The sequence below is a fragment of the Schistocerca serialis genome, chromosome 11 (assembly GCF_023864345.2).
Source record: "Schistocerca serialis cubense isolate TAMUIC-IGC-003099 chromosome 11, iqSchSeri2.2, whole genome shotgun sequence".
NCBI classification, from domain to species: Eukaryota; Metazoa; Arthropoda; class Insecta; order Orthoptera; family Acrididae; genus Schistocerca; species Schistocerca serialis.
The window spans coordinates 153,531,564-153,555,098 of record NC_064648.1 but is presented as its reverse complement, the minus strand read 5'-3'; the positions used below and the strand labels follow the sequence as shown (position 1 = coordinate 153,555,098).

The following is a 23,535-nucleotide window of genomic DNA, read 5'->3' as shown; positions in this document are numbered from 1 at the left end:
CAGTACTAATGCTGTATCCAAACATTACAGGTTTGTTTTTACTACTCAACTCATCCACATTAACCCACATTTTTCTACATTTAGAGGTAGCTGCCATTCATCACACTAACTAGAAATTATGTCTAAGTCATCTTGTGGTCTCCTACAGTCTCTCAAGTCTGTCACCTGACCATACACCACAGCATCATCAGCAAACAACCGCAGACTGCTGCCCACCCTGTCTGCCAAATCATTTATACACGTAGAGAATAACAGTGGTCCTATCACACATCATCACAAAATTAAAACCATATGGTCAGTTGTAAAGGAAGTGGCTGGTCTGCAGAGACAGGTCGAGGATATAGAATCAAAGCGTAGTGGGAATGTCCGTGTTACTGATAATTCGCATATATGTACGGTATTTAATAATCACTTTCTGAATACAGCAGGTGAACTAAATAGAAACCTAGTCCCAACAGGGAATCATATAGCGCTCGTAGAAAAAAGTGTTCCGAGACTGTTACCTGAAATTCTCCTCCGTGATACTGACAAGAGGGAGATTGAGTTAATAATTAAATCACTAATGACCAAGAACTCTCATGGATATGACGGGGTATCTAGCAGAATACTGAAGTACTGTTCCATGTATGTTAGCCCAGTACTTAGCCATATCTGTAACTTTTCCTTTAGGAGTGGTCGGTTTCCTGACCGATTAAAGTACTCGGTAGTGAAGCCACTTTATAAAAAGGGAGACAGGGATAATGTTGACAATTATAGACCTATTTCTATGCCATCGGTGTTTGCTAAAGTTATCAAGATGGTTATATGTAACAAGGTTACTGGAGCATTTAAATTCACATAATTTGCTGTCAAATGTACAGTTTGGTTTTAGAAATGGCTTAACAACTGAAAATGCTATAGTCTCTTTTCTCTGTGAGGTTTTGGACGGATTAAATAAAAGGTTGCGAACGTTAGGTGTTTCCTTTGATTTAACGAGGGCTTTTGACTGTGTTGACCACAAAATATTACTGCAGAAGTTGGACCATTATGGAGTAAGGGGAGTAGCTTACAAATGGTTCGCCTCTTACTTTAAGAACAGCAAGCAGAAGGTAATTCTCCGCAATATTGAGAGTGGTAGTGATGTTAAGTCCCAATGGGGCACTGTTAAATGGGGTGTTCCCCAAGGGTCGCTGCTGGGGCCACTGCAGTTTCTTATTTATATAAATGATATGCTTTCTAGTATTACAGGTGATTCAAAAATATTTCTGTTTGCTGATGACACCAGCTTGTTAGTGAAGGATCTTGTGTGTAATATTGAAACATTATCAAATAATGTAGTTCATGAAATAAGTTCATGGCTTGTGGAAAATAATTTGATGCTAAATCACAGTAAGACTCAGTTTTTACAGTTTCTAACTCACAATTCAACAAGAACTGATAATTTAATCAGACAGAATGGGCATATTATAAGCGAGACGGAACAGTTCAAGTTCCTAGGCATTCGGATAGATAGTAAGCTGTTGTGGAAAGCCCATGTTCAGGATCTTGTTCAGAAAGTAAATGCCGCTTTATTTACCATTAGAACAGTATCTGAAATAAGTGACATTTCAACACGAAAAGTAGTCTACTTCTCGTATTTTCATACGCTTATGTCATATGGTATTATTTTTTGGGGTAATTCTTCTGATTCAAAAAGGGTATTTTTGGCTCAAAAACGGGCTGTTCGAGCTGTGTGTGGTGTAAGTTCGAAAACCTCTTGTCGACCCTTATTCAATAGTGTGGGAATTCTGAAATTGCCCTCACAGTATATATTTTCCTTAATGTCGTTTGTTGCTAGCAATATTAGCTTATTCCCAAGAGTTAGCAGCTTTCACTCAGTTAATACTAGGCAGAAATCAAATCTGCATGTGGAATGCACTTCCTTGACTCTTGTGCAGAAAGGAGTGCAGTATTCTGCTGCATCCATTTTCAATAAGCTACCACAAGAACTCAAAAATCTTAGCAGTAGCCCAAACACTTTTAAGTCTAAACTGAAGAGTTTCCTCATGGCTCACTCCTATTCTGTCGAGGAGCTCCTGGAAGAGCTAAAAAATTAAGCACATTCCAGTGTTGCATTCTTGATTTTCTTTATTTAAACTAACGACTTGTCACCTAAATATGTTTCTTATATTTCATTTTATCTGTTTCTACAATCTACAACTGAAAATGTTTCTTATATTTCATTTTATCTATTTTCTACAACCGTGTTATAATTTCATGTATTGACTCGTTCCATGACCATGGAGACTTCTCCTTAATGTGGTCCCACGGAACAATAAATAAATAAATCTCTAGGGCACTCGGGACGATACCCTCATCCTTGATAAGCACTCGCTGTCAATGACATACCGGGTCACGAGGTAAGATGGGCACGACACTTTGGGGTGTGAGTGGCAGGCATCGAAATGGGTGGCGTGCAATGAGCTCTGTGTGTGCAGCCACTTGACAATAGCACTAGCACTTGAAGGATGTCACATAGAAGGCAGTACAGCCCACCAGATGGCCCCTATAGTTGCTGTCAGATCTGCTCACATGTAGTGAACAATCCTTTGGTGCTCCCTCCTCGTGATGCGTGTCCGCCATCCAGATCCTATATGATGTGCGCGTGTGCCTTTGAATTGAATTGAATTTTATTTGATCCTGTAAGATTACATTGTGCACGTATAATATAGGCCATGTCAAAGTAGTAACATTCATTATCACTTATTTTTCTACCCCTTTAGCTTACATTTTTACAGAATTGATAATGAATAACAATGTATATAAATTTAATGGCATAAGTATTCTGCAACACTGTAAAACTCTTTTTCAGTGAGATAGTCTTTAAGTTTCTTTGGAAAGTCATTTTCAAGTACACTATCTAGCAGATTTTTAGGCAGACTTCTTAGTAGTCTGATACCAGAGTATTGGGGTCCTTTTTCTAGCATTGCCAGTCGGTGGGGTATGCTCCGTACTTCATTCTCCCTTCTTGTATTGTGGGCATGTATGCTAGCATTTGTAACCCAGTCCTCACTACCTTTTGTGATGTACATTATTGTTTTGTATATATACAATGACAAAAAAGTTAGGATACCTAACTTCTTGAAACAGTTTCTGCACGCTTCAGAGGTCTTTCTTCTTAAAATGGTCCTAATTGCTTTTTTTTGTAATGTGAACACTCGTTTTGTCTCTTGTTTGTTTGAGTTTCCCCACACAGTCACTCCTGTACACAAGGTTCTTGTCTGAATACTGTGATAGCTGCATCATTAAGAGTATGACAGAGCTCAGTTTCTTACAGACATTATTAATATGTTTTTTCCATTTCAGTTCATTATTCACAAGAATACCTAAGAATCTAGCAGATTCTACTTCTTCCAGCCTTGTTCCATCAACCTCTAAATCCATGTCTACAGCCTTCTCCTTGTTTTTAAACACTGCATCCATAGTCTATTTTAGATTTATAACCAGTTCATTTTCCAAAAGCCACTGAGCTGTGACATTTGCAGATACGTATGCTCTTCTCTCAAGCTGTTCCATATTTTGGTCACTATTTAGTATTGTCATGTCATCAGCATACAATATTTTCTTTTCTTCCTCCTCAACACCTATGTCATTAACAAACACATTGAATAACAATGGCCCCATTACCGAACCCTGCGGCACTCCATATTTGATGTGTTTGGTTTCTGACTGGTATGAGTTTCCTAATGAGACATACTGCTTGTGGTTGCACAAGTATGATTTTATCCATTCACCTGGCTGCCCTCGAATGACATAGTTGCCTAATTTTTGTATCAGCATTTCATGGTCAATGGTGTCAAATGCTTTTGAAAGATCCAGAAACATTGCAGAGACAACCTTTTTTTCATGTAATGACTGTAAAATGTATTCTGTTAGACTGGCAATTGCTGATTCTGTAGATTTACCCTTTCTGAAACCATGTTGTGGGGGTATGAGAATGTTATGTTTGTCCTAATAATTAACTAATCTGGTATACATAAGCATTCCTAGGATTTTCGAGAAACTGGACATAAGTAACACGGGTCTGTAGTTGTTGGGGTCGTTCTTATCCCCTTTCCTGTACACTGGCACCACCTTCGATATCTTCAGTTTTTCTGGAAAAATTCCATCTCTGAAAGAACAGTTTGCTATGTCCAGCAGTGGTATTATCTGCTCAGTTACCAGCTTTATTCCATGATTTGATATTTCATCATCACCAGCTGATTTCTTGGACTTCATTTTCTGTATATTTTTCCGTAGTTCATCTTCCGTGACTGGTCTTAAGAACATAGTACTGCATGATCTTTTTGGTACCTTAATACTCTTCTGTTTTTGACTATTTCTTTCCAATTTTAAGTTTTCTACTACACTGATATAGTTATTATTCAGTATGTTTGCCATTTCCATACCATCTGTGACCACTGTGTTGTCTATTTTAATTGGCCTAATACCTTCTTCTTTGTTTGACCCATCTTTTTCCTTTCTTTCAGCAATAATTGCATTCCAAGCTGCCTTTGCCTTGTTTTTTTGAGTTCGTTATGGTGGTGTCAATTTCTTTTGCTTCTCTTATTAGTTTTCTATACTTATTTTTTAACATTTTATAGTTTTCAGCTTCGCCCATCTGTTTCAGTTCCTGCAGCTTTCGTCAATGTTCTAGTATTTCAGTGGTAATCCACTGTGTTTAATCCTGCAGCCTTTCTTGTCTCTTTACTTTGGGAAATGCTACATTAAAATGGTATTTAATTGAAGAAATAAATGCATCATATTTTTCATTTACACTCTGGGCCTGTAGGGTTTCATTCCAGGTTTCCTTGATGATGATCCTAATTTATTTGGTTGTTCGTTTTGGTTCTGATACTGTGTCATTACTTCTGCAAAAGCTGATTAGTTGTCCATGATGATCAGATATTTCTGTCTGAACTACATGTGAGTCATAGTTACACATACTAGTAATTATGTTGTCAATAACTGTCTCACTTTGTGAAGTCACTCTTGTTGGAGCAGTTATTGCTACTTTCATGTTATGGTGTATTAACAATTCTTCAAAATCCTGTCTTATTTTTGTCTTTTCCCATGTCAATGTTGAAGTCTCCACATATAATAAGGTTTCTCTTCATATTCATTCTCAATAAGCTAGTAATTTTTTTCAGAAAGATACTGATATTGTCACATGGTGATCTGTACACACAAAACACTCTAAAATCCTCTGTCACTATACCAGTAATTTCAAAGTCTTTTTCTCTAGCTATGGGCAATGTAGCAGCTTCACTGTTTACATTCTTTAGGAGAGTACCTGTTTTAATATACATACAAATGCCACCACTCTTATATTTAGATCTGCAGAAGTAACTAGCTAGTTTGTAGTCTTTTATTGCAACATTACCTATTTTACTTTCAGTTAGTCCAAGTTCACTGATGCATAATATGTCTGGTCTTACTTCACTCAGGAGTACTTCTGCTTCTAATTTTTTGTTACCAAAGTATTGAATATTTTGATGAAGTACTTTTATGTAATTTTTCTTTTGTTGGTTTACATGCTGTGACGTGTATTCTGAGGCAAATTCTTTAGCATCGTCTTTGTTTGTATGGTGCTTATATTTTTCTTTTCCAGCTAGAGTGTATGATTTTTCACCCCATGCAGGCCATATTACTAGTTTCCCTTGCTTCTAATGATTTTGCAGACATCTGCAAACATTCTGCTGAATGTTACAGACCCCAGTCTATTTAAATGCAAGCCATCCTTCGCTAGCAAGTTTTCACTTAGGAATTTGTTTGTGTCTATAAAAACTGCCCCAAGATGATCACATTGTTCTTTAAGAGCAAGTCTATTTTGGCAAAGTATTTTTCACTCACTGACCTACTGTTTATGATTCCGCCAAGTACCAGCCGAAATCCTGCATACATATTTCTTGCAGAACGAATCATGTTTCTTGTTTCGTTTGCCATTTCTTCCTCACTGCTTCTCCTTAACGAATTCGTTCCAACATGTATAAACATCCCTTTATAATTATGTCTGGTTTCAGAACCTGATTCTGTAGTGGTTTGTCTTGCATTTACCATATTTTTAAAATGTTTACCAAGTTGTTGCATTCTAATTCCAGGTAGTACGTCGATCTTGCAATTGGGGACAGCGACATTCTTCAGCAGCGAATCGCCAATTATTAAAAAGTCATTTTCCTTTTGTTGCATATCTGTCGCCTTGTTTTTCCTTTTGCTGTATGTCACTACCTTCCATTTATATTTAAAATCCGGTTTTTGGCTTACTGAGTTTACCAAGGCATCAACGGGAACACTTGAAATGTTGTTGTTGTTTTTAAAGTCCTATAGTTCACTCGTGTTTTCGCGATCTTCTTGCTTTTCTGTTTGATGTTTTTTACACACACAGGACTTCTTTTCTTGTATTACTGTATCATTTTCTTTCTTGATGGTCGAAAGTTCGGTCCTTAATGCCTCAATGTCACTTTGTAGTAGCTTTATAATTTCGTTTTTTGTATCAACTGCACTTACAAGATCGGCCGTTTCGTCACGTAAACAACCGTTACATGGCCACGGAAAATCATCGCTGACGAATTTTAGATTTACTTTCGCACACTATTCATGTAACCAGTAGTTGCATTTGATACACAGAATACCCTTCATCACACGCTTTTTACATTCTCCATTCTCTACACGAAGAACTGTTCACTTTTTGCCTTTTTAACGAGAGAGAAGCGTTACTAGACTTTCCTATCGGTGCCTTCAACAACTTGTCACTGACATTAGGCAGTGGTAGTAATGTACAATGCTTTGATGTGTGCTGAACAATATAAGGACAACCAGCCTCCTGCAGCCCGTCTTGAACTTGTCCCGCTGGGCAACCTAGTGTCAAAAGTGTCGCCTGATCACAGTGCGTGTTCAGGTGACACTCTCAGTGATGCTACCCAATGTCATACTGGCTGGCACAGCTGTTTGGGGACCTCTTACATTGACCGATGCTTATGCCATCACGGCCCCATCTGCGCTCCCTGAGTGCGTGGCCGACGGAGCAAAAGTAATCGTTGGCATAGCTGATGTGTGCAACATACCCACCCAGTTTGCAGTTGATCACTTGGATCCCTCTGGGTGCAGCTCCTTTTATAACAATGAGTGTATGAACAATGAAGTTCTGAACACATTTCCCGGGGGATTCCTGAAGTTATTTCTTCTTCTACCAATGACTGTCCACTAGAGACAACATGCTGCATCCTCCCTGCCACGAAGTCCTCAATCCAGTCTCAAATGTTGCTCGATATACCGTACAGTGTGTCCCACAGACGGGTTTCAACTGTTAGAAGTTTAATAATGCTAGCAAAAATAATGAGTTTTTAAGTCACATACATGGTCACGACATTACTGATGATGTTTCACTGTTGAAGACGTTGAAAATGCCCTCCGTCAGTACTAATAGAGCACTTGCAATGCTATGGCACAGATACACACACATATGTTATGGTTGCCACGCAAATGGATTCACGGGCAGTCAAGTCGTGCTGCATACATGGCATTGTTGTGTGGGTGCTATCCCTCTGCGTTCCTCACAGGAAGAAATCTAATGGGAGAGTATTAGTAGACAGTATGCTGCTTAGTAGTCCTGTCATTGTACTAAAATGTATGTCAACTTTGAGTAAGCTGTTGCTGCTGTCTGTGGTTGATGGATGAAATATTTTTTCAGAAGCGTTTTAAAGTTGTTCGATAATTTGATGTTGCCCATATATTATAATAGTTTTTATTATTTTGACAGTCACAGAAATTTATGTATGACAGTTAGTTGTTTACTCAAACTTGAATTTCTACAGCTGTCAAAATAATAAAAAACATAAAATAAGTGCAACTTTACATTATCAAACAACTTTAAAACATTACTGAAAAAATATTAATTCCAACAACTACGGCCAGTAGTAATAGTTTACTCGGAGTTGACGTATGTCCATCTACAGTGTCAGGACATGTACTAATGAAAGTGGTTGTTGTTGTGGTCTTCAGTTTTGAGACTCGTTTGATGCAGCTCTCCATGCTACTCTATCCTGTGCAAGCTTCTTCATCTCCCAGTACTTACTGCAACCTACATCCTTTTGAATCTGCTTAGTGTATTCATTTCTTGGTCTCCCTCTACGATCTTTACCCTCCACGCTGCCCTCCAATGCTTGATGCCTCAGAACATGCCCTACCAATCGGTCTCTTCTTCTTGTCAACTTATGCCACAAACTCCTCTTCTCCCGTATTGTGTTCAATACCTCCTCATTAGTTACATGATCTACCCATCTAATCTTCAGCATTCTTCTGTAGCACCACATTTTGAAAGCTTCTATTCTCTTCCTGTACAAACTATTTATCGTCCATGTTTCACTTCCATACATGGCTACACTCCATACAAATACTTTCAGAAACGACTTCCTGACACTTAAATCTACACTCGATGTTAACAAATTTCTCTTCTTGAGAAACGCTTTCCTTGCCATTGCCAGTCTACATTTTATATCCTCTCTACTTTGGCCATCATCAGTTATTTTGCTCCCCAAACAGCAAAACTCATTTACTACTTTAAGCGTCTCATTTCCTAATCTAATTTACTCAGCATCACCTGATTTAATTTGACTATATTCCATTATCCTCGTTTTGCTTTTGTTGATGTTCATCTTATATCCTCCTTTCAAGACACTGTCCATTCCGTTCAACTGCTCTTCCAAGTCCTTTGCTGTCTCTGACAGAATTACAATGTCATCGGCGAACCTCAAAGTTTTTATTTCTTCTCCATGGATTTTAATACCTACTCCAAATTTTTCTTTTGTTTCCTTTACTGCTTGCTCAATATACAGATTGAATAACACAGGGAGAGGCTATAACCCCGTCTCACTCCATTCCCAGTCACTGCTTCCCTTTCATGCCCCTCGACTCTTATAACTGCCATCTGGTTTCTATACAAATTGTAAATAGCCTTTCACTCTCTGTATTTTACCCTGCCACCTTCAGAATTTGAAAGAGAGTATTCCAATCAACATTGTCAAAAGCTTTCTCTAAGTCTACAAATGCTATAAACGTAGGTTTGCCTTTCCTTAATCTTTCATCTAAGACAAGGCATAAGGTCAGTATTGCCTCACGTATTCCAACATTTCTACGGAATCCAAACTGATCTTCCCCAAGCTCGGCTTCTACTAGTTTTTCCATTCGTCTGTAAAGAATTCGCGTTAGTATTTTGCAGCTGTGACTTATTAAACAGATAGTTCAGTAATTTTCACATCTGTCAACACCTGCTTTCTTTGGGATTGGAATTATTATATTCTTCTTGAAGTCTGAGGGTATTTCGCCTGTTTCATACATCTTGCTCACCAGATGGTAGAGTTTTGTCAGGACTGGCTCTCCCAAGGACGTCAGTAGTTCTAATGGAATGTTGTCTACTCCCGGGACCTTGTTTCGACTCAGGTCTTTCAGCGCTCTGTTAAACTCCTCACGCAGTATAATATCTCCCATTTCATCTTCATCTACATTCTCTTCCATTTCCATAATATTGTCCTCAAGTACATCACCCTTGTATAGACCCTCTATATACTCCTTTCACCTTTCTGCTTTCCCTTCTTTGCTTAGAACTGGGTTTCCATCTGAGCTCTTGATACTCATACAAGTGGTTCTCTTTTCTCCAAAGGTCTCTAATTTTCCTGTAGGCAGTATCTATCTTATCCCTAGTGAGATAAGCCTCTACATCCTTACATTTGTCCTCTAGCCATCCCTGCTTAGCAGTTTTGCACTTCCTGTCGATCTCAATTTTGAGACGTTTGTATTCCTTTTTGCCTGCTTCATTTACAGCATTTTTATATTTTCTCCTTTCATCAATTAAATTCAATATTTCTTCTGTTACCCAAGGATTTCTACCAGCTCTCATCTTTTACCTACTTGATCGTCTGTTGCCTTCACTACTTCATCCCTCAGAGCTACCCATTCTTCTTCTACTGTATTTCTTTCCCCCATTCCTGTCAATTGTTCCCTTATGCTCTCCCTAAAACTCTGTACAACCTCTGGTTTTGTCAGTTTATCCAGGTCCCATCTCCTTAAATTCCCACCTTTTTGCAGTTTCTTCAGTTTTAATCTACAGTTCATAACCAATAGATTGCAGTCAGAGTCCACATCCGCCCCAGGAAATGTCATACAATTTAAAACCTGGTTCCTAAATCTCTGTCTTACCATTATATAATCTATCTGATACCTTTTAGTATCTCCAGGCTTCTTCCATGTATACAATCTTCTTTCATGATTCTTGAACCAAGTGTTAGCTATGATTAATTTATGCTCTGTGCAAAATTCTACCAGGCGGCTTCCTCTTTCATTTCTTACCCCCAACCCATATTCACCTACTATGTTTCATTCTCTCCCTTTTCCTTCTCTCGAATTCCAGTCACCCATGACTATTAAAGTTTCGTCTCCCTTCACTACCTGAATAATTTCTTTTATCTCATCATACATTTCGTCAATTTCTTCATCATCTGCAGAGCTAGTTGGCATATAAACTTGTTCTACTGTAGTAGGCGCGGGCTTCGTGTCTATCTTGGCCACAATAATACGTTCACTATGCTGTTCGTAGTAGCTTAACCGCACTCCTATTTTTTTATTCATTATTAAACCTACTACTGGATTACCCCTATTTGATTTTGTATTTATAACCCTGTATTCACCTGACCAAAAGCCTTGTTCCTCCTGCCACCGAACTTCACTAATTCCCACTATATCGAACTTTAACCTATCCATTTCCCTTTTTAAATTTTCTAACCTACCTGCCCGATTAAGGGATCTGACATTCCACGCTACGATCCGTAGAATGCCAGTTTTCTTTCTCCTGATAAAGACGTCCTCCTGAGTAGTCCCCCCCCCCGGAGATCCGAATGGGGGACTATTTTACCTCCGGAATACTTTACTCAAAAGGATGCCATCATCATTTAAACATACAGTAAAGCTGCATGCCCTCGGTAAAAATTATGGCTGTAGTTCCCCCTTGCTTTCAGCCGTTCGCAGTACCAGCACAGCAAGGCTGTTTTGTTTAGTGTTACAAGGCCAGATCAGTCAATCATCCAGACTGTTGCCCCTGCAACTACTGAAAAGGCTGCTGCCCCTCTTCAGGAACCACACGTTCGTCTGGCCTCTCAACAGATACCCCTCCGTTGTGGTTGCACTTACGGTATGGCCATCTGTATCGCTGACACACACAAGCCTTCCGCCGTCCGTAGTTCATGGGGGGGTAATGAAGGTAATAAAGCCAAAATAAGCTTATACAAAAATGAAATTCAAGCAGCATTCTGTTTACTAATTCTCTGCATAATGTCCCACTGTGACATAATATATGCCACAGGTCCCATAATAAACAAGGTCTAATGGTTTTACATTGGTTGATCTGGGCAGAATCTCAACAATTCCTGACAAATGTTTCACCCAGGAATTGCTGCACGTCACAATGTTAATGTGACGGTGCACTGTATTGTTGGGAGGAGGGGGACGAAATCTTCACTTAAGAACACTTGATGAACAGCTTACACAATTCATTTCTGCAACATGGTGACGTACTATACAAGTGTCACTGTTCCTTCAAAAATGAATGGCCCTACAAATCCTCTTGACAGATATGTCACCCACATTGATAATCCAGGAAGATTAACAATTAATTCTTCTATAATGTGAGGTTTATCACTTGTCTGGTACACACATTTGTGGTGATTGTTGATTCCATTCAATATACATGTTATCAGACCAAACATGGCTTCAGTCAGCTGTTTGTTATTCAAGTTCATTCACGGAATTCAAGGCACCTATCCAGATGATCTTCGTTCACTGCATGAAGCAACCTGGGATTGTAGGGTTTCCACTTTCCTTGCTTTAACCCATTTGCTTATAGAGCCACAGACGTCAAGTCTGTTATTACATTGCCAACTGCGAGATGGGCTTAGCATCTACGGTGTTTCTTGGTGTTTTTTCTCCTCTGTTAATAAATAACATGACATGTTATATACCACTGGAAACCTGAGAAATGATTCTATTTACTGTTGTGTAACACACTCAATTTCCTTCAATGTTTTGCGAGTTACAAGCAATCATTTTCAGGTTTTGTTAGGTTAATCCAGATTTTATAAAGAATTTCTATCAAAAAAACTATACAATTTGAGAAAAATGTATAAGACAAAACTGCTGATTTTCGTACATTTGAATGGTAAATATTAGGTACTGTGGGGAAAAATATTAGTATGTCAGTGGGTTGAAATGCAGCAACACTTGATTTGCTTACACCTGATTCACACACAGCTTGACGTATAGCCTTCTTTGGAAATCTTGTGAAAGCTTGTACCACTGCATCCACTCCTACTTCATCCACTACCAATTTTTTCCTGCCACATCATCCCTTCTTCAAGATTATGCATAATTTTGTTATTGTTACATGTGATGTGCCATCATCTATGTACTGCTTTCATGTTTTCACATTTCCAATAACATTTTCAAATCCACTTTCTCCACTGCATGGACACATTTCTAGCCACCTTGTTATCTACATCTACATTGATACTCTGCATAGCGGAGGGTACCCTGTGCCACTACTCATCATTTCCTTCCCTGTTCCACTCAGAAATAGAATAAGGGAAAAATGACTGCCTATATGTCTCCGTATGAGCTCTAATTTCTTGTATTTTATCTTTGGGATCTTTATGTGCAATATATAATGGAGGCAACAGAATCATTCTGCAGTCAGCTTCAAATACCAACTCTCTAAATTTTCTCAGTAGTGTTTCTTGAAATGAATGTTGTCTTCCCTTCAGGGATTCCCAGTGGAGTTCCCAAAGCATCTCCGTAACAGTTGCATGTTGTTCAAACCTACCAGTAATAAATCTAGCAGCCCACCTCTTAATTGCTTTGATGTCTTCCTTCAGTCTAACATGGTAGGAATCTCAAACACTCAAGCAATACTCAAGAATAGATTGCATTAGTATCTTCCTCTGGTGCCCAAAATTAAAGCAACAAACCGCTGTTTCCCCATCCTGTGTCTAATTCGTGACGTAATCGTACAAACTGCCAATCAGATGTCCGTACATTCATGTACTGCACTGAAGACATTCTGGCCAATGCACAACCACGCCAATGTTGTCAGGGCACCTACGAAACGAGATAGTGTTTGCCATGTAGCCCCACGTCCACAAGCACTACGTACACAGTCACAGACAGTGCAGTACGGCACAGAGATGATGCCTACGAGGATCTCTGAGGTGGAGGGCCACAGAAAGAAAGGAAGCAAAACAGTCGCAAACTGATGTGGCCAGATAGCTTAATGTGAATCGTTCTATTGTTTCTCAGATGTGGATATACTTTATAGAGATTGAAACTGTATCCTGAAGACCAGGGCAGGCTAATCACATGTGACTCCAGACTTGTTGGGTTTGTTGATTTATCATAACAGTTAGGAAGGTCTAGGGAATGGTAGCAGAGGCGGTGGAAGACTTACTCGGCTCATCGTATCAAAATGTTCTTTAGTTTTAGAACAGTCATAGTAAATATATACATAATTTTACAATATTTAATGTCAAATAAAAAATTGTATAATATATTGCACAAGATCAGCCCATCTCTCTCACTGCCCTTCTTCCAACACATCATATTTATTGACTCGAAATAATGATATGTTATCACAAGAAAATTTCAACAAGTCAGTGTCTTAAAGTAAGGATACAGGACACACCACTACATCTGCGGACACAGGCCACAGCACAAGGATCCTACGAGGAGAGATCCTGAAGGACTTCACACCCATTTATCGTACAGGACTCCAGGTGGGGGAGGCCGGCCACACAACTGCCGACAGTCTGCGCCTCGACGTGGCAGTCCGACAGCCGCAGCACGCGCAACCTCTCCAGATAGCGTAGATCTGCGAACGCGTCCTCCAAGAGGCATCGGCAGTCCGAGACTTCCAGCTCCTCCAGTGTCGCACTGCAGCCCCGCACGAAAGTCAGGCTGTGGAGCCGCTGGCACCGGACGTACAAGGCGCGCACCGGACCCAGACTGCAAAGTCTCTCGAGGTGTTCGTCCCGGATGTACTTGCTGAACACATTCACTTCCTCCAACGCCGGGCACACGGCAGCGTCCGCTCCGGACGTCGGGGCGGGGACCTCCGAGGCACTACCGCGGCGGCGACCCTTCCCGGAGAGGAGGTCGCGGTGTGCCGCTCTGACCCTCACGCGGTATGCCTCCATGACCCTCTGCACGGAACCGTCCTCACGATCAGCATCGTAAACCGGCCCGGCAAATTCACACGTACGGTCAGACGGGTTACAAAAGTACGACTGTTCTACGATGAATATCCTCCTCAACGTGAGGTGGTCGACCCACGACAAGTAGGAAAAAATATTTTTCTGCATCGAGTGGTCTATCACAAGGCACTCGGTATCGAAACACCGGAAGTACGGCTCCCACGTTGCTGCGGCGTTGCCGTAGTGGTAGAAGACGGTGGCCTCCGGCCAGGCGACGTGGACCCCGAACGTACCCGAGTAGAGGAGGTAGAGCGTTTCCAGCTGCGGCACTGCACCCGCCATAGCTAGCACTTCCCTCCCGATCCCGTCGTACACCCAGCACCGCCAGCACCTCCACAGCGACTTCTCCTCGCGTAGAATAGCACGCCACCTGCTGCACGTGTGCGAACACCACGTCAAGTCGAACGGCCGCAAGTAGGAGAATATTTCGATGAGAACCTCGTCTGGAAGGTTATCTATTCCACAGAGAGCTGTTCCCGGTGCTACTGTCTCTCTGTAAACAATGAACAAATTGAAATAGCAAGTTATGTAATGCTGCAGAAACATCTGCAAATATACAAGGTGGTTATCATTAGACTTTCACTACTAGACAAGGCCTGCACGATAAACGAGTTACTGTAGGACAGTGAAACTTTTTGGAAATATTTGTAAGGATATGCAGAAGAGAATTAATTAATAAACCTTGGAAAGAAAGATATTTTAATTTGCAGACAAGTGGGTACCATTTGTAAACTGTGTACCAAGTTCACATTCCCGGTTACAAACATTGCTCAAAGTGACAACCCTTGCATCCGCAACATCCCAGAGCCACTAAGAGATGCCATTTCATTTCACAACTGTTCACGGCACACTTCGAACAGTGGGCTACGAAATGTTTAGCTGTCGTTAAACGGCTCGTGCAATGCTTGAAGATTGCACATTGCATCCAGCATTCTCAGACAGGGCAACAGTAACTTCAACAATTTGTGGTACAACTGGTCATTGAACTCCCCCAGCAACAATTCTGAAATTGGCAGTTAATTCGAACTCCCGACTCACATTCTTGTGGAAAGAGGACCTCCCTGAATTTTTATAATCCGTCAATACTCACGCAGAGCAGAAGCACTTTTGCTGTTGTTTTGATAAAACAACTTTACAAGTAAAGTCCTGCTCACCTCGTCCAGACCCACATTGACTGCCTGAAACTGTAACACAAGTTGATGTTTGTGCTTCAATGTACATCATTGCACCAGTACTGATGTCTTAACAGCTGATCGTGACACTAACACTGCTAGAAAAGCACATGCTGCTGTACGCAGTCTGAACATCATTCCTGTACAGTTGGGTACACTTACAGTAAATAGTTTTCCATCTACGCTGGGTCAAGTAACAAATGTTCAATCATAACCACTCTGTACTTTATAACACTGTAATTCTGTCAGAGATGACGCAGGACATGGAATATCAATTGAACAGAATGAATAGAGCCTTGGAAAAATGTTATAAAATGAGCATCAGTAAACGTAAGACGAAGTTAACGGGTAGTCAAATTAAAATTAGGTGACGCAAAAACTAGTAGACAGATTTCACCATCTGGGTAAAAAATAACGAATGATTGTAAAATTGAAAAGAATAAAAAATCACAATAGGGAAAAAAGTGAATTGCAAACACTTGATTAAGGATGGGTTCAAAGCAGACAATATGAGGAACATATGCCTGGCTTTTGCTAATGAGCTAACGTTGCTGGCAAACAACATGCAAGAGACTTCTGTGCAATATAGCTCCAAGAACTGTATTTTATATGACATGCGAGAGCCTTTTATGCAACCTTGGCACTGAGGCAAATGCATTTGTTCAGATGTAGACTCTTTACAGCAATACACCATCATTCTCACCTCATCCTTCACAGGACGTAATCACCCCACCAGTCTAGTTCAAAACCAGATTTCCCAGACCACCACATCCAATTCCAGTACCACTGATCCCTCCAAAAAATAATTTAGGAGTACACCTCTTTTCAATCAGTATTATCCTAGTCTCGAATGTAGTAATCAGCTACTTTGACAAGGCCACAACTCCCTAAAATGAGGTACATTCTGTCTGAGATTTTGCCCACCACACTTAGAATAGCTTTTCATCATCCTCCCAATTTCTGCAATAGCCTTGTCAGACCGTGTGCACCTTAGTCACCCATCTCCCTACTCTGTGACTGTCCCCACTGCAAGACTCACCCTATGCACTCTCCTACCACCACCTTTTCCAGCTCTGTAACTGGCAAAACATATAATATCAAACGGAGAGGTACCTGTGAAATGACATGTCGTATACCAGCAGTTACGTAAGCACTGTTTGGCCTTTTACATCGGCACGACTACCACCGAGTTAGCAGTTGCAACGAATGGGCGCAGGCAGAGGGTGTATATCAGCAGTCATTACAACATCACAGTCATGACCTCAGAGCCTGTTTCGCCACACACATTTTCTAGACTCTTCCCCCAGACACCAGTTTCTCAGAACTCCACATGTGGGAACTGGTGCTAAAACATGTCTTCAGTTCTTGCCACCCAACTGGCATTAATTTATATTGATTTCTTCAGTTTCAGCATTTCTTCACGGCAACTATTCTTTTCTTTACCCATTTTTACTTTTCTACATCTTTCACTTTCTGACCTGTCTACTTACTGCCGTGCCCGCCCCACCTCTATCACATACAATGCAGTTAGCTTCCTGTTCTTATTAACTTACGCATGATGTTTTAGCACTAATCTCTGTCTTGCATATTACCCTATTTTCCACCTTTAAGCTTTCAGGTTTTCAAATCTTGCCCAGAGCAGTCCCCAACAATGAGTCTTTCCTTCCCATCATTGAGATCATCCGACATGGGGACTGCCTGGTTACCAGATTTTTGTAATTTTTTGTGTTTATGGTATGTGAAGTTTAGAATTCAAATATACCTCTCCCAAAGCAATTCTGTGCAACTCTCAAAAATACATGAGTATATTAACTTTGAAGTTTTCAACTTTTTTTAATATGCTAAACTAAGGTCTAATTAGGTATCTTGAACAGAATGACCCCCTCAATACCAACCAGTGTGGTTTTTGAAAACTATAGTCACCTGAAACCTAACTCACACTTTTCCACATGACATACTGAAAGCTTTGGATCAATGTAACCAGGAATATGCAGTGTTTCTTGATTTCTGAAAAGCATTTGACTCAGTATTGCACATACACTTATTGTCAAAATATGATTGTACGGGGCATCAAGTGAAATTTGTGACTTGATTGATGACTTTTTGGTAGGGAGGACACAGCATGTTATCTCGGATGGAGAGTCATCGTCAGATGTAGAAGTCACTTTGGGTGTGCCCCAGGGAAGTGTGTTGGGACCCTTGCTGTTCATGTTGTACATTAATAGACTTGCAGACAATGTTAATAGTAACCTCAGAGTGTTTGCAGATGATGCCATAATGTGAAATGAAGTATTGTCTGAAGGAAGCTGCATAAATATTCAATCGGATCATGATAAGTTTTCAAAGTGCTGTAAATATCGGAAACTTGCTTTAAATGTTCAAAAATGTTAAATTGTGCACATCACAAAACATAAAAACGTAGTATCCTATGACTATAATGTCAATGAGTCACTGCTGGAATCAACCAACTCATACAAATACATGTGTGTGTAACTCTGTAGGCATATGAAATGGAATGATCACATAGGTTCAGTCATAGTTGGTTGGTTGGTTGATTTAAAAGAAGGAGGGGAGTGGGAGACCAAACGGCTAGGTCATCAGTCCCTCGTTCCGATTAAAATAATTCCACAAGGGTGGGAGTAAAATAACCGAGACATACAAAACATAGCTGGAAGAAAGGAGAAAGCTAAAAGAGTGACAGAAGAGCAACAAACACTAAAATAGACAAAATCAGACAAGAAAACCACACAGAGACACAAGAAACACGTAGAAGAGATCAAAACAAGAGAGCAGATTATTGTGGCTGGCTGACCATGAGAATAAGAAGGAGAAGCCAGCCACTCTGCACCTCATTAAAACCTACACCCTAAAAGCACTAGGGTGGAGGTCACAGAGCGACAAAGTACATGCGCTAAAACTTAGATCAAATGATAAAACCCACCCTCACGAATAAAATGTGAAACTAAAGCTGCTGTTGAGTCATTGTCATCAGACACCAAAGGTAGGGTGCTGGGAAAATTAAAAACTTGCCGCACAGTGGCTAAAAGTGGGCAGTCCACCAAGAGGTGGACGACCGTCATTTGTGAGCCACAGCGACACTGAGGTGGGTCCTCGCGACGGAGGAGGTAATCGTGCATTAACCACGTGTGGCCAATGTGGAGCCGGAAGAGGACAACTGATTCCCTGCGAGAGGGCCACATGGAAGACTTCCACACAAACGTAGTCTCCTTAATGACACACAGTTGGTTGTGCATACTGTTACGCCATTCCGTCTCCCGAAGCCGAAAAACCCTGCGGCGTAAGACAGAATGCAGATCAGTTTCGGAGATGCCCGTCTCCAGAAGTGGTTTCCGCGTGGCCCGTTTGGCCAGCCTGTCGGCAAGTTCGTTGCCTGGGGTTCCGACATGTGCTGGAGTCTACACAAACACCACTAAATGACAGGACCATTCGAGCGCATAGATGGACTCCTGAATGGACACTACCAAAGGATGGTGAGGGAAGCACTGGTCGATAGCTTGCAGGCTGCTCGAGTAGTCAGTACACAAGAGAAATGACTCCCCAGAGCACGAGCGGATGTGCTCGAGAGCACGAGATATGGCCGCCAGCTCTGCAGTGAAAACACTGCAGCCATCTGGCAAGGAGTGCTGTTCAATATGTCCTCCACGAACATACACAAAGCCTATGTGACCATCAGCCACTCGGTGTAAACCACTTCAAGGCCACAGTACGTGGCAAGAACCAAGAGGAAGTGATAGCGGAGAGCCGCAGTGTTAACACAGCCCTTAGGGCCGTGCGAAAGGTCCAGAAGAATCTGAGGCCTACGTGTACACTGTGGAGGTGTACGTGAATGGACCTCGAGGAGAAGTGGTTAACAGGAAGGACTCCAGTTCAGACAGAAGGGACCGGATGTGAACCGCAATTATAAGTCCTGACCTGGGATGCTGATGTGGGAGATGAACCGCCGTGGTTGGGAAAAGGAGACGGTAATTCGGATGCTCAGGAGAACTACGAACGTGTGCAACATAACGGGTGAGCAGCTGTTCACGCCTAATCTTCAATGGAGGGACTCCAGCCTCCAGCAGGACACTGGTCAGCGGACTCGTTGTAAAAGCTCCCGTCGCTAGGCGAATGCCACAGTGGTGCACTGGGTCGAGTAAACGCAATACTGAGGGTGCCGCCGAACGTAAACCAGACTCCCATAGTTGAGGCGGGATTGAACAAGGGCTCTGTATAGCTGCAGCAGTGTAGAGTGATCTGCACCCCAGTTGGTGTTGCTCAAGCAGCAGAGGGCACTGAGATGCTGCCAGCACTTACGCATAAGCTGACAAAGGCGAGGTATACAATTCAATCGGGTGTCGAAAATCAGTCCTAAGAATCGATACGTCTCCACTACAGTGAGTAGATCACCATTAAGATAAAGTTCTGGTTCCAGATGAATGGTACGACACCGACGGAAGTGCATAACACATGACTGAAAACTGAAAGCCGTGGTCTAGAGCCCACGACTGCACCTTGTGAATGTCTCCCTGTGGGTGAAGCTCAGCAACACCAGTACTGGAGAAGCAGTACAAAAGGCAGAAATCATCCGCGTGCGGAGAAGGTGAGACCGACGGCCCGACAGCTTCTGTAGACCGTTAATAGCCACTAAAAATAGAGACACACTCAATACGGAGCCCTGTGGAATGCCATTCTCCTGAATATGGAGGGAACCGGTTGAGGCACCGACTTGGAACGGAAAATATGGAGCGACAGGAAATTTTGGATAAAAATCGGGAGCAGGACCCGGAGACCTCACTCCTACAATGTGGCCAGCATATGATGTCACCAGGTCATGTCGCATGCTCAAAAAAGATGGCAACCAGACGTTAGCATCTGAAAAAGGCTGTTTGGATGGCAGACTCGAAGGACACAAGATTATCAGTGGTAGAGCTACCCTGGCAGAAGCTGCCCTGACACGGAGCCACTAGGCTACGCGACTCCAGAACCCGACCCAACCGCCGACACCTCGTACGTTCCAGCAGTTTACAAAGAAATTGTGGGGCCTGATAGGCCGGTAGCTATCCACGTCAAGTGGATTTAGACTGAGTTTGAGCACCGAAATGATAGTGCCACAGCGATGGAAATTTGGCATCACACCAGATCAAGATAAAGATGATGAGAAGATGTCACTTGCAGTCAGACGAGAGATATTTAATCGTCTAATTGTAGATCCGATCTGGTCCAGGATCTGTGTCGGGGCAATGTGCAAGGGCACTGAGGAGCTCCCACTCTGTAAACGGGGCGTTATAGGGGTTCACTGTGGTGTGTAGTGAACACGAGGACTTTCATTTCCAGGCACCATTTGAGGGTGCGAAGGGCTGGGGGGTAGTTCTCCGACACAGAGGCTCAAGCATAGTGCTCAGCAAAGTGCTCGGCAATTGTGTTTACGCCGGTAGGTAACACACCATTGATGCTAATGCCAGGGCCACCTGTCAAGGTCCGGTACCCAAAAAGATGCCTGATCTTTGTCCAGACTTGGAAAGGTGACGTACGACACCCAATGGTCAAAACGTACCTCTCCCAACTCTCCTGTTTCCATCATTTTATTAGCAGGTGAACGTGAGCACGGAGCCACTTAAAGGCTATTAGGTGCTTACTTTGCTGTAGAGCTCGCCTACACTCTTTAATTGCCTCAGCAACTTCCAGCGCCCACCGAGGGACTGTGTTTCGCCGGGGGCACCCTAAACAATGAGGGACCGCGTTTCTCGCCGCAGGAACGATCGTTGTAGTGACCTGCTCAACGACAACATCTATGGCACAATGTGGGGGAGATTCAGTGGTGACAACAGAGGTGAAGGCTTCTCAGTCTGCCCATCTGGGTAGGCATCTGTGGGCATGACGCTGGGGGAGTGACAGGAAGATGGGGAAGTGGAAACTACCACACAGGTCATCATGTGCTCTCCAATGGATAGATGGGAGAAGGTCAGGACTGCAAACTGAGAGATCAATGGCTGAATATGTGCCATCTGCCACACTGAAATGTGTGGGGGCACCTGTATTTAAGAGGCAGAAGTCAAGTTGTGACAGTAAATTTTCGACCTCGCTACCTCAGCCAGTAAGCAAGGCGCCACCCCATAAGGGGTTATGGGCGTTAAAATCTCCCAAAAGTAGAAAAGGTTTAGGGAGTTGATCAATCAGTGCAGCCAATACATTCAGGGGTACTGCACCACCTGGAGGAAGATATACATTCCAGACAGTTATTTCCCATGTCGTACTTATCCTGACAGCCACGGCTTCAAGAGGGGTTTGAAGGGGCACAGGTTCACTACATACTGAGTTGAGGACATAGACGCAAACTCCACCTGACACTCGTATTATAGTCGCCACGGTTCCTGTAATATCCCTTACAGCTGCGGAGGGCAGGGGTCCACATTGCCGGGAACCAAGTTTCCTGGAGGGCATTGCAGAAAGCTTATCAGTTGCCGTAGCTCAGCCAGGTGGTGGAAAAAACCACCGCAATTCCACTGGAGAATTACACGATCGTGAGACTGGGTAGGCACAAAACAGTCAACGAGGCAGTCTACGCCTTGGGGTCACCTGATGCCACCAGATGAGTACCTGTGGGATCGACATCCATTGTGTCTGAGGGCCCAGTGAGATCTAGGTCCTCAGTGGATGCCAGAATCTGCACCTCATCCTCAGACACACAGCTTGTAGGTAGTGGTGGTGTGGGTGCCACCACGGTGCCTTGATTCTTGGAGATCTTTTTCTTTTTAGGTTTCTCTCCCTGCTCCTTAGGTTTGTCCTGCTGGGAGGGCTTCACTGATTCAGTCTCAGGGACTGAGGAGGACCGTGAACCCCTACGACCAGCTACCTGTGGTTGCTTCAGCCACTGGCAGCTGGCAGCTTTGCCACTGGTAAGAACCTGGGAAGGGAGTGATCCAAGGGAAACCTCCTTCCTGGAGAGAGGAGCCGAAGACGACTTACGCTTCCTAGGTTGAGAAGTGGTGACTGACGTCCCCAATGGTTTGGGGGGGGGGGGGGGGTCCTGAAGTAGGTTGTGCAGGAGCAACAGTGAGGGAAGTGCCCCCCATCACCAAGGGGGCAGGTGGAGTCTGACAGCTCTGAGAGCCAAGTGTACCCGGCAGAACGGAAGATGGTACAACCGTTGTCATAGCAGCAGCATAGGTTGACATCATACGCACAGGATGTAGCCTCAGTGTAGGTCAGTTGGTCCAGGGTCTTGTATTCCATTATTTTTCTTTCTTTCTGGAGAATCCTGCAGTCTGGCCTGCAAGGCGAATGGTGCTCTCTGCAGCTGACACAGATGGGAGGTGGGGCACAGGGAGTATTGGGATGTGAAGGACATCCACAATCCTGACAGGTGACGCTGGAAGTACAGTGGGAAGACATAAGGCCGAACTTCCGGCACTTAAAGCACCACATCGGGGGAGGGACATACGGCTTTACATCACAGTGGTAGACCATCACCTTGACCTTCTCGGGTAATGTGTCACCCTAGAAGGCCAAGATGAAGGCACTGGTGGCAACCCGATTTCCCTCGGACCCTGGTGGACGTACCGGATGAAATAGACACCTCGCCACTCTAAACTGGCGCACAGCAAAAGAAGGTCCATGTGAAATATGATACTCTGCACCATATTTAAGCTCTTATGGGGTGTGATGGAAACAGAAACATCCCCCAGTTTGTCACAGGCGAGTAGTGCCCTTGAATGGGCAGAGGATGCTGTTTTGATCAAGACCGACCCTGACCACATTTTGGACAAGCCTTCCACCTCCCCAACTTGTCCTCTAAATGCTCCACAAAAAACTTTCACTGAGAAGAAAGATTCCCCATCAAGTCTCATACATACAATGTACCAGGATGAATAATCTTCACTGCCATCCTTAGCCTGGCATTCCTCCCATGGTGTGGCTGGGGAGAGGGGGGGGGGGGGGGGGAGGGAATGATTTGGAGTCATATTTGTTAGCACTGAATTTAGACCTTGATCGTTTAGACACTGCTTGTGTTTGACCACCAGCAAGAGATAACGTGCTACACTTCATTGTGTGTCATCCACCCACTCCGAACAGGGGCC

The 23,535-nt window shown here is 42.8% G+C and overlaps 2 protein-coding genes across 2 annotated transcripts in view; both read right to left on the bottom strand.

Annotated features, from left to right (window-relative positions):
* LOC126427016 (zinc finger protein 93-like) overlaps positions 1–23,535 on the bottom strand; it is a 325,645-nt gene that overhangs the window by 285,290 nt on the left and 16,820 nt on the right. The gene's annotated exons all lie outside the window — the stretch shown is intronic.
* Positions 13,542–23,535, bottom strand: part of LOC126427018 (uncharacterized) — an 80,564-nt gene continuing 70,570 nt past the window's right edge. Inside the window, exon 4 of the mRNA XM_050089174.1 lies at positions 13,542–14,144. Coding sequence (XP_049945131.1) covers positions 13,755–14,144 — 390 coding nt within the window. The 3' untranslated portion in view covers positions 13,542–13,754. The remainder of the gene's footprint in view (positions 14,145–23,535) is intronic.